This window comes from Lepisosteus oculatus, chromosome 25 (assembly GCF_040954835.1).
Source record: "Lepisosteus oculatus isolate fLepOcu1 chromosome 25, fLepOcu1.hap2, whole genome shotgun sequence".
Lineage (NCBI taxonomy): Eukaryota > Metazoa > Chordata > Actinopteri > Semionotiformes > Lepisosteidae > Lepisosteus > Lepisosteus oculatus.
In genome coordinates this window covers 14,919,045-14,935,074 of record NC_090720.1, presented here as the reverse complement: position 1 = coordinate 14,935,074, position 16,030 = coordinate 14,919,045, and the positions used below count along the sequence as shown (strand labels likewise).

Here is a 16,030-nt window from a genome sequence, read left to right as displayed (position 1 = left end):
TTTCTGCAAGTTTGGTCACCCCCATGTAAGTTATGGGGCAGTAACAGCACACTTTTCAAAACGTGTTTTTCAGCAGAATTAATCATGTTTCTGCAAGTTTGGTCACCCCCATGTAAGTTATGGGGCAGTAACTGCACACTTTTCAAAACGTGTTTTTCAACCCGAAATTACCGCGTTTTTTCCGACTGCAGAATCTCAATGTAACTGCTAGGCTCAGAAGAGCCAACACACTCAACTCTTAACCCCAGTGTGAAGAATGTGTCAAAACGTGTTTTTCAGCAGAAATAAACATGTTTCTGCAAGTTTGGTCATCCCCATGTTAGTTATGGGGCAGTGATAGCACACTTTTCAAAACGTGTTTTTCAGCCCGAAATAAACCCGTTTTTTCAGACTGCAGAATCTCAGTGTAACTGCTAGGCTCAGAAGAGCCCACACACTCAACTCTTAACCCCAGTGTGAAGAATGTGTCAAAACGTATTTTTCAGCAGAAATAAACATGTTTCTGCAACTTTGGTCACCCCCATGTAAGTTATGGGGCAGTAAAAGCACACTTTTCAAAACGTGTTTTTCAGCCCGAAATTACCGCGTTTTTTCCGACTGAAGAATTTCAGTGTAACAGCTAGGCTCAGAAGAGCCCACACACTCGGCTCTTAACCCCAGTGTGCAGAAAGTGTCAAAACGTGTTTTTCAGCAGAAATAAACATGTTTCTGCAACTTTGGTCACCCCCATGTAAGTTATGGGGCAGTAACAGCACACTTTTAAAAAAGTGTTTTTCAGCCCGAAAAAAACGTGTTTTTTCAGACTGCTGAATCCCCATGTAACTGCAAGGCTCAGAAGAGCCCACACACTCGGCTCTTTACCCCAGTGTGCAGAAAGTGTCGAATCGTGTTTTTCAGCAGAAATAAACATGTTTCTGCAACTTTGGTCACCCCCATGTAATTAATGGGGCAGTAACAGCACACTTTTCAAAACGTGTTTTTCAGCAGAAATAAACATGTTTTTGCAAATTTGGTCACCCCCATGTAAGTAATGGGGCAGTAATAGCACACTTTTCAAAATTTGTTTTTCAGTCCGAAATAAAAGCGTTTTTCATGCTGCAGAATCCCCATGTAACTGCAAGGCTCAGAAGAGCCCACACACTCAGCTCTTAACCCCAGTGTGCAGAAGGTGTCAAAACGTGTTTTTCAGCAGAAATAAACATGTTTCTGCAAGTTTGGTCACCCCCATGTAAGTAATGGGGCAGTAACTGCACGCTTTTCAAAACATGTTTTTCAGCCCGAAATAAACGTGTTTTTTCAGTCTGCTGAATCCCCATGTAACTGCAAGGCTCAGAAGAGCCCACACACTCAGCTCTTAACCCCGGTGTGCAGAAAGTGTCAAAACGTGTTTTTCAGCAGAAATAAACATGTTTCTGCAAGTCTAGTCAAAGCCATGTAAGTTATGGGGCAGGAACAGTAGACTTTTCAAAACGTGTTTTTCAGCCAAAATAAACACATTTTTTTCTAACTTTGAAATCCCAATGTAATATCCTGGCACAGAAGAGCTCACTGACTCAGCTCTTAACCCCAGTGTGCAGAAGTTGTCAATACGTGTTTTTCAGATGAAATAAATGCGTTTTTTTAATCTTTGGTCATCCCCATGTAACTTATTGGGCAGGTACATTACACTTTTCAAAAAGTGTTTTTCAGCCGAAATAAACACAATTTTTTCAATCTTTGGAATCCCAATGTTACTGCCTGGCTCAGAAAAGCCCACTAAGTCAGCCCTTAACCCCAGTGTGCAGATTTGTCAAAACGTGTTTTTCAGAAGAAATAAACATGTTTATGCAACTTTGGTCATCCCCACGTAACTTATGGGGCAGGAACAGCACGCTTTTCAAAACTTGTTTTTCAGCCGAGATAAAAGCGTTTTTTTAAACTTAGTTAGCCCAATGTAACTGCTGGAGCCAGAAGAGCACACCGAGTCAGCTCATAGCACTACTGTGCTGAAGTTGTCAAAACGTGTTTTTCAGCCGAGATAAACGTGTTGTTTCAAACTTAGGCACCCCAATGTAACTGCAGGTGCCAGAATTGCACATTGAGTCAGCTCTTCGCCCCATTGTGTAGAAGTTGTCAAAACGTGTTTTTCAGCCTAGATATACGCGTTTTAGCAAACTTTGGCAACCCAATGTAACTGCTTGGCTCAGAAGTGCACACTGAGTCAGCTCTTAGCCCCACTTTGTAAAAGTTGTCAAAACGTGTTTTTCAGTTCAGATAAACGCCTTCTTGTTAATTTTTGCATCCCAATGTAACTGCTTGGCTCAGAAGAGCAAACTGAGTCAGCTCTTAGCCCCACTGTGCAAAAGTTGTCAAAATGTGTTTTTCAGCCGAGATAAATGCATTTTTTGCAATTTTGGGCACCCCAAAGTAACTGCTTGGGCCAGAAGACCACACTTGTGAAAACTTGTTTTTCAGCCGAGATAAAAGCGTTTTTGCAAATTTTGGCATCCCAATGAAACTGCTGGGCTCAGAAGAACACACTGAGTCAGTTCTTAGCCTCATTGTGCTGAAGTTGTCAAAACGTGTTGTTCAGCAGAGATAAATGCATTGTTGCAAATTTTGGCACCCCAATGTAACTGCTGGTGCCAGGTGAGCACACTGAGTCAGCTCTTAGCCCCACTGTGCAGAAGTTGTCAACACGTGTTTTTCAGCCAAGATAAACACGTTTTTTGCAACCTTGGGCATCCCAATGTAACTACTCGGGCCAGAAGAGCACACTTGTCAAAACGTATTTTTCAGCTGAGATAAATGCATTTTTCCAAAATTGAGCATCGCAATGTAATTGCTGGGGCCAGAAGAGCACACTGAGCCAGCTCTTAGGAGCAGTGTTGAGATCTTGTCAAAATGTAATTTTCAACTCAACCAAATGCTTTTTGGCAACCTTGGGCATTCCACTTTAAATGCTGTGGCCAGAAGTGCATTCTTAGGAGCAGTGTTGAGATCTTGTCAAAACGTAGTTTTCAACTCAATCAAGTGCTTTTTGGCAAACTTGGGTATCCCACTGTAAATGCTGTGGCCAGAAGTGCATACTGACTCAGCTTTTAGCCCCACTGTGCAGAAGTTGTCCCTAAGCTTCTCTCTCCCCATCTGTGTGCCTGTGTGTCTCATGGAGAGCAAGCTGGGGTATAGAAAGAGACAAATTCCTAATGCAAGAAATTGTATATGGCTAATCATTTAGTTTGGCAACTCCGCTAATTGTTACAGTCAGTAATAGTAAAAAAAATATATTGGTTTTGAAAAGTCTATAAAGGATTTTGTGTCTTTCTCTGGGTGATTCCTCATAAGCAAAAATAGATGATACTATATTTGGGTTGCTCTACTAGTTTGTAACACAAAGTTATTGTCTCTTTCATCACTTATGATAACACAGAGTCACAGTACAAAACTAGTGCCTTCATGAAAGCAACTCAATGCAGAGCAGTGGGCAGAGTTCTGTACTTGTAACTGGAAGGTTGTGATTCAAATCCAAATGACACAGTCGTGTTACACCTTTGAGCAAGGTACTTCACATTAATTGTGTCAGTAAAATACATGTTTATATAAATAGGTGCAAATGTAAGTGGCAGTTAAATAAAATTGTAAATTAAGAACAGTGCTCCATGCAGTATGTCTGTTTTAAAGCCTTATGGCTGTCCCATTACCTGGTCTCTAATCTTAGTTTCACATCTCTGATAAAAGATCATCTGGATTTGACTATTTTCACCCTGTGAAGCAGAATTCATTGCTGAGTTGAAATTAAGTTTATACTTACAGTCTCATACACAGTAGACATACTGTACATATAGCTGTGCAACTGTAGGCATATTCAAGACCCTTTATAAAGTATAAATGAATTCTCACTGGAAATTCTCAAAGGAAACAAATTAATCGGTGTTCAATAGAGTAATGGAATTTATAAGAAGAAATATTTAGAGTTTCTAGACATACTAATTTTAGTAATACAATATTTTGGAAAAAAAATTCTTAATACTAAGAACATACTGTATGTTGAATTAACATGCTTTGATAATATATTCTCAATCCAATTTTTTCAATTTCTGAAAAACAAACCAAGGTGTGTGTCAAAATTTTAAGAGATGAAACATGAATTTTAAGTTAAAAGTTTAACCTATTTCCAAATAACAAAATTATGATATTCTACATTAAGTGAAAACATACTACCTTTTATTTTTTTACCCTAAGTTAAGGAGTGCAGTTTTGTTATATAAAAATTAAGATCTACCTCCTCTCATTTGCAGTCAAATGTGTATTCAAACATTTTGCAGTATAAATATTCTAAGATGGTTTCTACAATTTCATGAATTTCATAAGAAATTGAAAGAATGTCTATCATCCTAAGCAGACAACTTCTTGTTTAGGTAGTACTGTATATATTCAAAGAGCAGACTTTATATTCAGAGATGTCAGGACACATGAGCAGTGTTATTCTATCAACATTTGTTGCTTCTGAGCTTTGTACATTTTCTGTGTATTTGACAGTTCTGCATTTCTTTCTAGATCCTACCTTGGATTCCCAATCTGTCCAGCCAGTATGGATATTCTTTTGAATCCAGGAAGACAGGATAATTGGTGATGTTGACTGTTCATACATTCATATTCATGAGCTATGAAGGACAAGTGGGCATACAGAGGTGTAGCAGTAAGTGCTGTTGCTTCACAACGTTTGAGTCCCGGGCTTCATTCAGCCTTTGGGTGCCTTCTCTGCAGAGTTGGCACATATCTCTATCTACACACGTTTTCTCCAGGAGGTCCAATTTCCTCAAGATTAATTGGTGACCATGGTGTCCCACTTTCCTCCCTGTGCTCAGAGCTCAGCACTGGATTGGTATGATCCTTGTCAGGATTATGTGTTTCTTGATTTTGGGTACATGGATGAAAAACAAAGACAAAATAGTGTTGCAGTGATAAGTATTGTTGCTTTGCAGTTGTTTCAGTTCCTAGGGTGTTGTCTGTATTAAGTTTATATGTTCTCCCCGTGTTTGTGTGGTTTTCCTCCAGATGCTCAAGTTTCCTCCTACAGTCCAAAGACATACTGGTAGGTTAATTGGCTCCTGAGAAAAAATTGGCCTTAGAGTTAGCATGTTTGTGTAAGTGTGTGTTTGTGTCTGTGTTCCCTGTTATGGACTGGCATCCTGCCTCATGCCCTTTGCTTGCTGGAATAGGCTCCAGCTCCCCTGCAACCCTATCAATGTAGCGTTAGAATCAATATTCTAAACTAATATTTATATTATGCTATAGGGATTCTGCCCTTCAGCAGCAACTGGAAAGAAATGACAGCTACCAAAAGAAAAATTGTTTCAGTCTGCTAAACCCTTGAAACTAATAATAATTCCTGGACACTTCACTCAAAGCGCTTTACAGGTAATGGGGACTCCCCTCCACCACCACCAATGTGTAGTCCCCACCTGGATGATGCAATGGCAGCCAAAGTACACCAGTACACTCACCACACACCAGCTCTCAGTGGGGAGGAGAACAGAGTGGTAAAGCCAATTAATAGATGGGGATTATTAGGAGGCCATGTCTGATACCCTAGGATTTTTAATGACCATGGAGAGTCAGGACCTTGGTTTTACATCTCATCCTAAGGACTGCATCTCTTTACAATATAGTGTCTCCTTCACTATACTGGGGCATTAGTACCCACACAGACCGCAATTGTGAACGCCACATATTGGTCCCACTAACACGTCTTCCAGCAGCAACCTTAGCTTTCCTAGGTGGTCTCCCATCCAGGTACTGGCCAGGTTCACACCTCCAGAGCTTCAGTGGGTTGCTACTTGTGAGTAGCATGGTGATGTAGCAGCTGGCTAGGGTGTAAAAGGGATGAAAAGTCACTTTTAGGATAATAATCCAAAGCATAAAGTAAAAACTACACAAGAGAGACTTAAGAGTAATAAATTAATGGTCTTGAGTGGCATTGACTAATTCTTCATTTGAATCTTTTTGACAGTCTGTGGAAAGACTTCCTTAAGCAATCCCAAACGTAAAAGAGTTTAAGCAAACCTGCCTAGAAAAGTATGCAAAAATTGCACAAAGCCAGTGTAAAATGTAGATCTTACCTAAAATGAAAAAATACCTACTGTATGTATCATTTTGTAAGCTCACAAAACGGGACACCATTGGATAGATCTGTATATCTAGAGGAGAATAACTGTTTTTATAAAACAAATAAAAACAAAATACACCATAAATATATTGTATATATTTTTTGCTTTAATATTCTGTACATTAATTACATCATTAAATTTGCTTGAACTTTCCATCTTATCCAAGCCATTAACTACATCATCTAGATATTCTTTCAGTATTACTCTATCAACATTTCTGAGTATGTACACTAATACAAGGTTAGCATTATTTATCTGTCAGATGTGCTATTTAAAATATGTCACCACAAATTCTCCCATTAGCCACTGTCAGGACATCTCACTGAAGCTGCCTATTAGCTGAAAGAGAACTCTTCTAACATTTAAGCTCTGAATGCCTATTGTGTTCGACAGTAAGATGTTCCTCTCCATGATTCTGCATTCTGAAAGGAAACCACAGAACTACCTCCTCGATTACATTGATTTTGCCTCCTTGCAAAAAGATGAGGTCTTTGCCTCAGTACCAAACTTAATAATTACAGAAGACCTCTCCATCCAAAAATGTGACAGGTTATTTTTCTTCTTATGCCATGGTCTCCATCTTTTTTTTTTCTTAAATTGAAAAAAATGTTTTGCATATTAACAAATCATTATAAAATCACAAAAAGGCTGAAATACAAGTAAAATCAAATTGACATACAAGTTACACTGAGATAAACTATTTTTAAAATTAGGCTTAAGTGGTTTGAATAATGTCATTTTACATAATGGGAAATAATTGGATTTACAAACAGAGGATTCACAGCTATGTTGAATTCCTGGTTGTCCTTTTCTTGGCTGTGTTTTTTAAGTACTTTGGGGAGCAAGTCATAAAACAAATGTATTGAATTACAGTGTTGTAATGCATCAAATTAGTAACAGTCAAATTAGATAATGTGTGATAGAACAGAAGTTGTCCCTTTTAGTTTAAATACTCATGAAATCAGTTTTACAAAGGACAAAAAACAAGCACACTTTCACAGTTTTGATTAACAGGGAAAACAGTATTGCTGTACCCAGATATTCCAGATTGTGTTTGCACACTGACAAGGGGTAGAGCTGGAAAACTAAAATCACTTCTCATCAGCATTATTGTAAATACTTTTTGACAACTGAAAAACATACTGATATAATCCAACCACACATCCTCAGTTTTAAAGCTTGTGCTCTGTTTGTGTTCAGATTTGCAATGGTGTTGCTCAGTTTTTTTCTGTTTCCCTACTATTCTGCCATGCTTATCACAAAATAACTTGCTTTGTCATTCATGCCATGGTTCCTTGTATCAGGCTTCAACCCTCTGTACATTGTCAAGCTTTAATATGGTGTTGTTGGACACTACTGCACCTAGATTATGTTTTTTTGTGCACATGATAATAAACTGTCTAAGGCATCATTTAGAAGAAAGTGATCTTGTGGTTATTTCATGTAGAAAGATGCTTTTCATACTTCCTACGATTAACACAGTTTGAACAAAGTTCAAAATATCTGCATTATAATATATAACAATAAAAGCAACAATACATACTGTACTATAGCAACACAAAATTCCCTGTAATCACTTTTCTTACCACCTGGCATCTGATACCTGACCTGTCCATCCATGTGGTCAGGAATGAGAGCTGAGTGATGCTGGTAAGTAAGACAGTAGAAATGAAATAGAAGACAAGGAGAATCCCTCTGGATTAGGCACTTTGAGGTGTATTGTTAGTAACAGTGATGAATGGACAATTAGAAATGGAAGTGTGGAGAAACAATATAGGCAATTTGAAACATGTGCAGACTGCTCATATCCACAAAGTCACAGAAAACTATTATCTTGACACCAGACAGTTTTGCAGGTGCTGCTATTAAATATACATATGACTCAGACAGCTACTGTATAATCATAATGGAAGTCATATCACTGAATACAAATTAGGATTGTCTGAAACAGACACAACTGAACCCAATTCTCTTTGGAAAGTCAGCCTGTTGATTCTATTCTGGCAGAAAACATCATTCATTTCTATAAGAGATTAAGAAATAAGATGTTTATATTTAAGATGCTCTAGCATCTTCATTTCTAAAAGGTAAGAAGACTTGGTGCTCTCTACCATTCACAAGTATTCTTTTCATTCACACTGTTATTTTTGGTAAGACGTTCTCCCATTCGATTTCTTTCATAAACCAACTTTATCTCCCACATTGTCTGCACCTTGAAAAGCTGTTTATAAACAAGAGTCTCCAGGTCTCCTGGAGGACAGGAGCCCAGTACTACAATACACTGTAGTTACTTGTAGATCGTATATTATAGGTGCTAGGTAACTGCTAAATGATTCATCTCTGAACAATAACTTAACATCATTTAATTGTCATTACCTACATAATGACAGGTGTTTTTGTCAGTAATTTTTATACATCATTTGAAACACAAATATGAATCACTCCTCAAGGAGAAGTGCTTCCTTGATTGAACAAATTACAGATTTCATTGATCAATAAGTTCTCCCAAACCAGAGTGACCAATAAGATTGACTGGACTGTGGCTCTCCAGAAACATTTGTCGTTTGATCCAAGGTTTTGTATACATGCAAAAGAGTTTGGTAAAAAAAAATACTACAACTATGTTAGTTGTACTGTGTGTAGAACAACAGTGACAAGCTATTTTATAGACTGAGTATTAGTGTGCATAGAAGTACGTTTTTGCATTAAACTACATTAAATCAATATAATAAATGGGGTGGTGCGGTGGTACTGTGGCTACGGATGTGCACCTGTGGCTGGAAAATTGATGGTTCAAATCCCATGTCTGGATGAGATGGTTACCCCCAACTGCTCCAGGGGTACAATGGCTGAACCTGTGCTCTGACCCTAAGCTTCTCTCCCTGTATGTGTGTCTCATGGGGAGCAAGCTGGGGTATGCAAAAAGACAAATTAATATAATATTAAGCATATGTCAATAAAAAAGAAAATTAGATGTATGCAATTATTTTATTGTATTTTGGGGGATATTTGGGTAGTTATAAAAGTATGTACTGTGTTGATTAATATAATTATAATGTAGAAACCTGTTAGGAAAACCAGAAAGTATATTTAACTATTGAATCTCCGGGGAAATATAATGTTTCAAGACATGGTATGGATACATGGAATCATTCACATCCGAAGAAGGCTCCACAGCCGAAACGCTGTTCTATCTTTTCTTCAGCATGTCATAAACCTTTACTTGATCCTTTGCAGCCTATGCATGCTGACGCAGCTACCTACTTGAACTACATGGAATCATTGTTGTGCTTTTACAAAAAAAATGTCAGGCTTTAAAATCCAAACACAGGTGTGCAGGACTGAGATATACTCAGTGAAACAATGCTTTCCCATTGACATTTCCTCTCAACAGCCAAAGGCTCTGAGTGCTGCAACACTGAGGTAGAATAGTACTTAACTGCAAATCAAAGCCTAAACAATGGCAGAAAGAGGTGAAGCCCTTTGCTAAAACACAGATCAGAAACCAAATAACAGGAAAAAACAAACGAGTAACAACGTCTTCAAAGCACAATACTGCCCTGCAAGAAATCTTCCATAATTACAGCAGTTATGCAGCTCTATTCATTGCAAAAATATAATACAAAACTGCAATATTCTAAGTAAAGCTGATTTACTGTCACAATCAGTCCATAATTCTTAAACTAGTCTCATAAACTGCACAGTAGCTGAGTAGCAGTTTCCAGCAGGAACAGAATTCTGTGCTGGTTAAGATCATCAACCTCTCTGAGAACAATACATCACAAAGCATTTTCAAAAGAGTTCTGCCAGGGACTCTGAGTACTGAGGGCCACAGCATGGTTATCTGTGGAATGCAGTCCAAGAAATTTCAAATATAACACTGGCATACAAGTGACAGGCTATGTCGCTAACCAGCCTGCCCAAGAGCTGAGTCCCAGGCCTTCCTGTCTCAGACAGCACAAGCACCTGTGCATAATCAGAAGCCTGATGTAGGAGGCCTGTAATATTGTGTTAAACACACAGGATTTTCCATGTGTGGTTTGTATTTTGTAGATACTAGATGTGTTAAAATTTCATATTTATTCTGGACTTGAAATTTCTTAGCTTTCTTATTAAACTGAAACTGGGAATTTTAGGTAGTCATACAAACTGACAATAATAATTCTACCCACAGACTAACCTTTACATCTTTGATTTGGGAATTTTTCAGCTTTCTGGTTTGAAAATGAATTACAAAAATACTGTATCTCCTCGCTTTGTGCAATGCAGTGGCTCAAAGTACATCTGTAAATAAGTACAGAAGCCTGATTACTGTTGAAGAATTCTGTGACAGTGATTATTTGCCCCACCAGACAGGCATGTAAAAGGAAAAGGAAGAATTGCATGACGAAATATTTCTAAAGTGAAAACTATGGAGCATGTTTTCATTTGCTCAATGCATGGTAGTGCCAACAGGAATACTTTCATGGGAAAAAATACTATGAAATAATTTAGGATTTCTAACAACTGAAGATCCAATCATATTTACAGCCTACACAAACGGTACTCCACAAATTAAAGGTAAAATATTTATCAGTTCAGAGCTAAAATCTATCTCAGCTGTATTTTTTAAATAATTTGTCTCAATTCTGCAAGAAAGTCAATGACATAAATAAAATTGATGTACTAACAGAAGAAGTGTGCAGTGAAAATTGGAAAAGACTTCTTCACTCAGGGTTGTGGGTTGAGATAAGGATGTTACCTGAACTCAGCACTATTCAACATATTTATATAATCTAATGGAGATGTTGGAACAGACTACAACTCCTGTCCTCACATTGCACAAACAGATAAAGTTTCTGCTCTTTGACATTAACCTAGTCCTGCTATCGCCTGCTGTCGAATAAGGGCTATAGCATTACCTGGAATTGTTGGAGCCCTGTTGTTCGACTTAAGCACTGGCTGTAAATCTGGACAAAAAGAGTCATGGTTTATCAGAAGAAAAAAAGATCTCAGGGAAACAATAAATAATAACACATAAGGCACATGATGGTAAAGTATGTTAGCATTGCTGCCTTGCAGCACTGGGGCCCTAGGTTCAATTCCTAGGGTGCTGTCTGCTTAGAGTTTGTATGTCCTCTCCATGCTTGCATGGATTTCATCTGGGTGCTACAGAGCCCTCTTACAGAAAATGATGGATGGAACACACACAGTAACCTCCTACAAATACATTGAGCTGAAGATCGATTCATGAGGGAGGTTTGACCTGGCAGTGAGGATAATGAGGTAGGACTCAGGAGAGGAAGATTCTTCTATGTCATAAGAAGGAGACTTTGCAATAACACCCCACCCAAAAGAAATCTGACTCAGAATATTTGAAAGTGTAATTCAACCAAAGAGTAAGGTCTCATCACAAACCAGAACTACACTAAATAAGAAAAAACACCCCATAGAAGCCATGAATACAGAGTTCTCTAAGAACTTTTCTCTTCTTTGGTCAATACATGCAAAACAATACATGCAGGGATGAAGGGGGGGCAGACTGTTCAAACCCTTAGCAGAATTTGAATGTCCAGGACTAGGTTCAACACCTTTACAGTGCCAGGGGATCTTTAATGACCAAGCAGTAATAAAAAGGCATAAAATCTCATCCAAAGGACAGCAGTTCCTACAACAAAGCAGTGTCTCAGCTCTGGTAACCATGCTGGGAGATTGGCTTGGATTAAATCTTGGATTAAAGTTCTGAGTGCACTGTTTGATAGATGTGCCATATGTATTTCATAATAAAACCATGGCTTTACGTTTATTCCTATGTTTAGCTAACCAAGATCTAAACCTATTTCATTTGTGATGGTTGAGCAAAGAATTGATAATGTTAAAATAAATGTTTTCCAGTGTGAGGTCGGTGTGAATCAAATAGAGAAGAATGATCTATATCATTGTTATACTGTCACCAAGTAAAAAAGTATGGATTTGTTCAGCATAAAAACCGTACACCTGGACTTAATATTGTGAAGACAATGAATTATCTTATTGGTCAATCTGCCTTGATGCAAAGTTTAATGCAAACAAGGACATTCAACTTCACAACAACATTACTTGGCTTAGCTGTGGGAAGTTTTTGCAGCTCTTGATGCATTTAGCATCTTTTAATCAAAAATAAGTCAAAATAACCTAAAATAGATGATAACAAATAAGTTTTGCAAATAACATTTCTAACTGACAGCATCACACATCTTCACAAAATCCATCTGTAGGGAACAAGAAAACTGGGTCTTTTTGAATTACTGTTGGTATTTCTTGCAAAATTCGTCTTTTATTTCTTGATCCACATCTTAATTTATATAAGCAACTGCTAAAATGTAGGTAGAACTATTAATTGATATTGTAAAATGTATGAGTGGCACACAAATCTGTTAATAGAAATGAATACGTTAACTTTTGGTATGCCACTTCTGAAAGATTATTGACCCCTAACTACTGTGTAGCAAACTCAGAAGTCCTGTGTCACTAGAAGATCAGGTGGTTTTCAAACCAGTGTAATCTTATCAGTCCCGTGATGTGAGAGTACATTTTTCTTCATATTACACCACTGGGCTTCAGATCTCTTAAGATGTGGCATCATGGGAACATTCAGTAATACTGAGTAAAAAGAAACACCACCAGAAACAGAACAGCACAGAATTAAGTACAGAGGATGTAATAGCAGCTCAAACAGGTAAGAGAATAGTATAACACTCTGTTAAGTGGCTACAGGATGAAAATAATTTGAATAATTTATTATTTTAATATCTGCCAGTTTATAAAAATGAAAACCATCTTGAGATCTACGGCAGAGTACTTAGCATATCTTCTGCTCTTGCTTGTATTATCTCAGTGTGAAAACAACTGTCACGCATCAGATTAATGGCAACACTGCCTTTTATCTTTCAGACCCCTTTCAGGATCCTAACTCTTTCATGGTGATCCCCTCTTGGGAAACACCGTGCAGTCCTCTTACTCACTACCTATTCTAACTAACTATTCACTCTTTGTCTTCATTAGTCTATACGAACTACACATCCTCATCACACTAATTAGATCTGATTAACTCTTCACATTTTGTCTTCCTCAATCACAAGGGACGAAGGTATTTGATTAGACTTAATCCTTGTCACCCAATTGCAATCTTTCCTAAAATCATTTCAACACAAACACCTATAGAGTATCAACTTGATTAACTTTGTGTCACTCATACTGCGCATTAAAGTAATCACTTGCAATCAATGTTTCATTTGCACTCATTACCAAGTTTTTGTACTCATTACCCTGATTTTCAGTAATATTTCCCATTACTAACTATCCCGGCTCATGCTGTTTGGCCACGGATGCTTCCCTAGAACAAACATTTGCATCTTGTGGAAACTTCTTATTTCTACTTTTATCTCACTCTCTCTGAGATGACCTGTCAGTCTGCTGCTAGTCAAGTCCAGGGAGAACTGGACTCAACCTGTGCCATTTAAACTCTTCTCTCTCAGCTGTGGTAAAAAAATGCACTGCTACCTTGCCAAGCACTGCCCCACTCCTCCAGGTGTAGGAGGTCTGCCTCCAGTCTACTGGTTCCGCTGCCCAGCAATATTCCTCGGCAGTGCACCTCAACCAGCTGGATCCTGGCAGATGAAATACCCTGCATCCTGTCTGTCCTGTACCTCTAATGGTCCATCAATACAGCTTAAACTGTTTTTTCAGGTGAGAAAAGGGGAGAGCTGTTATTCTTCTTCCTTCCAGGCTGGAGCATAGATATAGAATGAAATAACCTCAGAGGAGTAATCAGTTCCATGTAGAACTTTTCCTCACAACTCCTTATTTACATGGAATTTCATTCCCTCTGAGTGCTAATTACTCAATCAGACCAGCTGTGCCTCATTCTATTTTTTTGTTCTCACAATGCCACTTCTCATGGCCTCACACATAGTCAAGTCATGGGTCAAGTTTTCCCATCATGTCTGGAAGGTCATGGCATGCTGTTCCTTAATGGGACAGTGCAGGCCAGAGCACATGTGACACACTGACACTTCCTTACTGAGACAGCACAGACCAGAGCAAAAGAGGCACAATAACAAAACACTCACTCTATGAGATAATGGAGATCATAGCAGAAAACACACACTGACACTCCCTCATTGACACAACACAGACCAGAGCAAAAGAGTCATTCTCACACTACATCCTTGAGACAGTGCAAACTGGAGCAGAAGTGATACACTGAGACACTGCAGGCCAGAGCAGAAAGGACACGGTGATACTCTAAGGTCTAGACTAAGGTCTGCTCAGACAAAGGTAGTTCTAGGGTTCTTGTTAAGTCACTGCACGCTTGGTTGCATTTCTCAAAACATTTTTTGCATTTTACAGTTTCAAACTTGATGCTTTTAACACAGTATTTTGCAGGTATGACACAAGATATGAAAGCATACATGGAAAATAACAGATAAGAGATTTAAACTCTTTGTACAGTGTCAGCTATTTAAACACAAAAAGATTCTATTTGGCTGGGGAGATACTCCATGAAATACAAAATACAATGTGTTGTTAAGACTAAACCCCATATAGTCCACCTACTGTAGAATAAAATTAACTTAAATTCAAGTAAAGCCTGACTAGTCTGTGATACAAAGCCCATGTCATTGACTAAATATTGTTAAACAAAAATTTGTACCAGAGGGCAAATAAACTTGTTTTTAAATGTGCTGATTTTTTCTCTAAGACTTTTTTGTAGTTGAACATTTGTATAATCACAAGAAAATATTCCTTTTATTGGGTAGCTCATGTCCTGCCAGGCCTATGTGTACTGCATGGAGGTGGTATTCACCTTGATGTTACATTTCCTTGCAAGTCTGGAAAAGTCATTAAGATAAGCAAATATCTTTTGTACAAAAGAAGTGTTTTAAAAGCTTTCTTCAGCCCATGGATGCATTTCTTAAAATATATTGCACTTAAAATGTGTCAGCTTCTCCTGTGAAAAAGACAGAGAAGGCCACAGAATACAGTATTTGTACTATTATCCGTGTGTCTGCTTCTAAAAGAAGCATGGTTCTTATAATGAACACAACTTTACCAATACCCTGGTTTAAAAAAAGAGTGACATTTTACTCGGTTTTAAATGTTAAAAAGGGAACATGCTGATCGCAAGAAATATCCAAAAAAACAATTCCCTTTTCACGTCCATACCTGCTTGATCACAGTTTTAAGGACATTTTCTGTACAAACAGTTGAGAAGCCCAATACGACAGGCCTTTAGACAACACTGAACCCGGGCTCTCTTGTGAACTCTGTTTTCCACTCCAACCAGTGTGGACACAGCAGACAGCAAGGGCAAGGCTACACATTGGTGACCTCGATCCCTGAGTAGCTGAGCACTGGACTACCTTCTGTCCTTGGCTGGGGATCCTTACGGGCTTCTTTTGGGAGGGAGCCACAGCTGCTGTGGAGCCCCATTTCTCTCCCACTGTAGGTCTTTGGGTTAAAGCCCAGGGGAAGCTGAAACAATAATGAGGGAGAGAGAAGAATCAGAGCCAGTGAAGAAAGGCAAGACCACAGGAAGAAGTGACTGCAACTCTGCAAATCCTGGAAAAATATGTAGTGGCAGTTAATAACATCTAAAAAACATGCATGGTAAAGACCATTACAGAAGTGAAATTCAGTCCTAAGAGACAGTGTTGAAAATGTGACCTATCTGAAAGTTTACCAGTCGTTTACTGTCGTTTACAGTGACGTTTGTGCCATTTTATCAAGTTTTCCTTGGCTTACTAAGCTCTACTGTTTTATAGCTGTATACCACCTATTAAATGGGTTTCCTAAACATACTCTATAGTCATTAAAAATCCTAGGGCATTTTAGGGATGTAACCCGAGTCCTGGCCTCCT

At 38.3% G+C, this 16,030-nt stretch overlaps 1 protein-coding gene across 8 annotated transcripts in view; it reads right to left on the bottom strand.

The window, feature by feature from the left end:
* Positions 1 to 6,233: 6,233 nt before the first annotated feature.
* The window catches only part of LOC102682811 (kazrin), a 618,046-nt gene continuing 608,249 nt past the window's right edge, over positions 6,234 to 16,030 (bottom strand). For all 8 annotated transcript variants that reach the window (XM_015336776.2, XM_069184014.1, XM_015336780.2 and 5 more), the window contains one exon: positions 6,234 to 15,644. In XM_015336776.2, the coding sequence (XP_015192262.2) occupies positions 15,486 to 15,644 (159 nt within the window). In that variant the 3' untranslated portion in view covers positions 6,234 to 15,485. The remainder of the gene's footprint in view (positions 15,645 to 16,030) is intronic.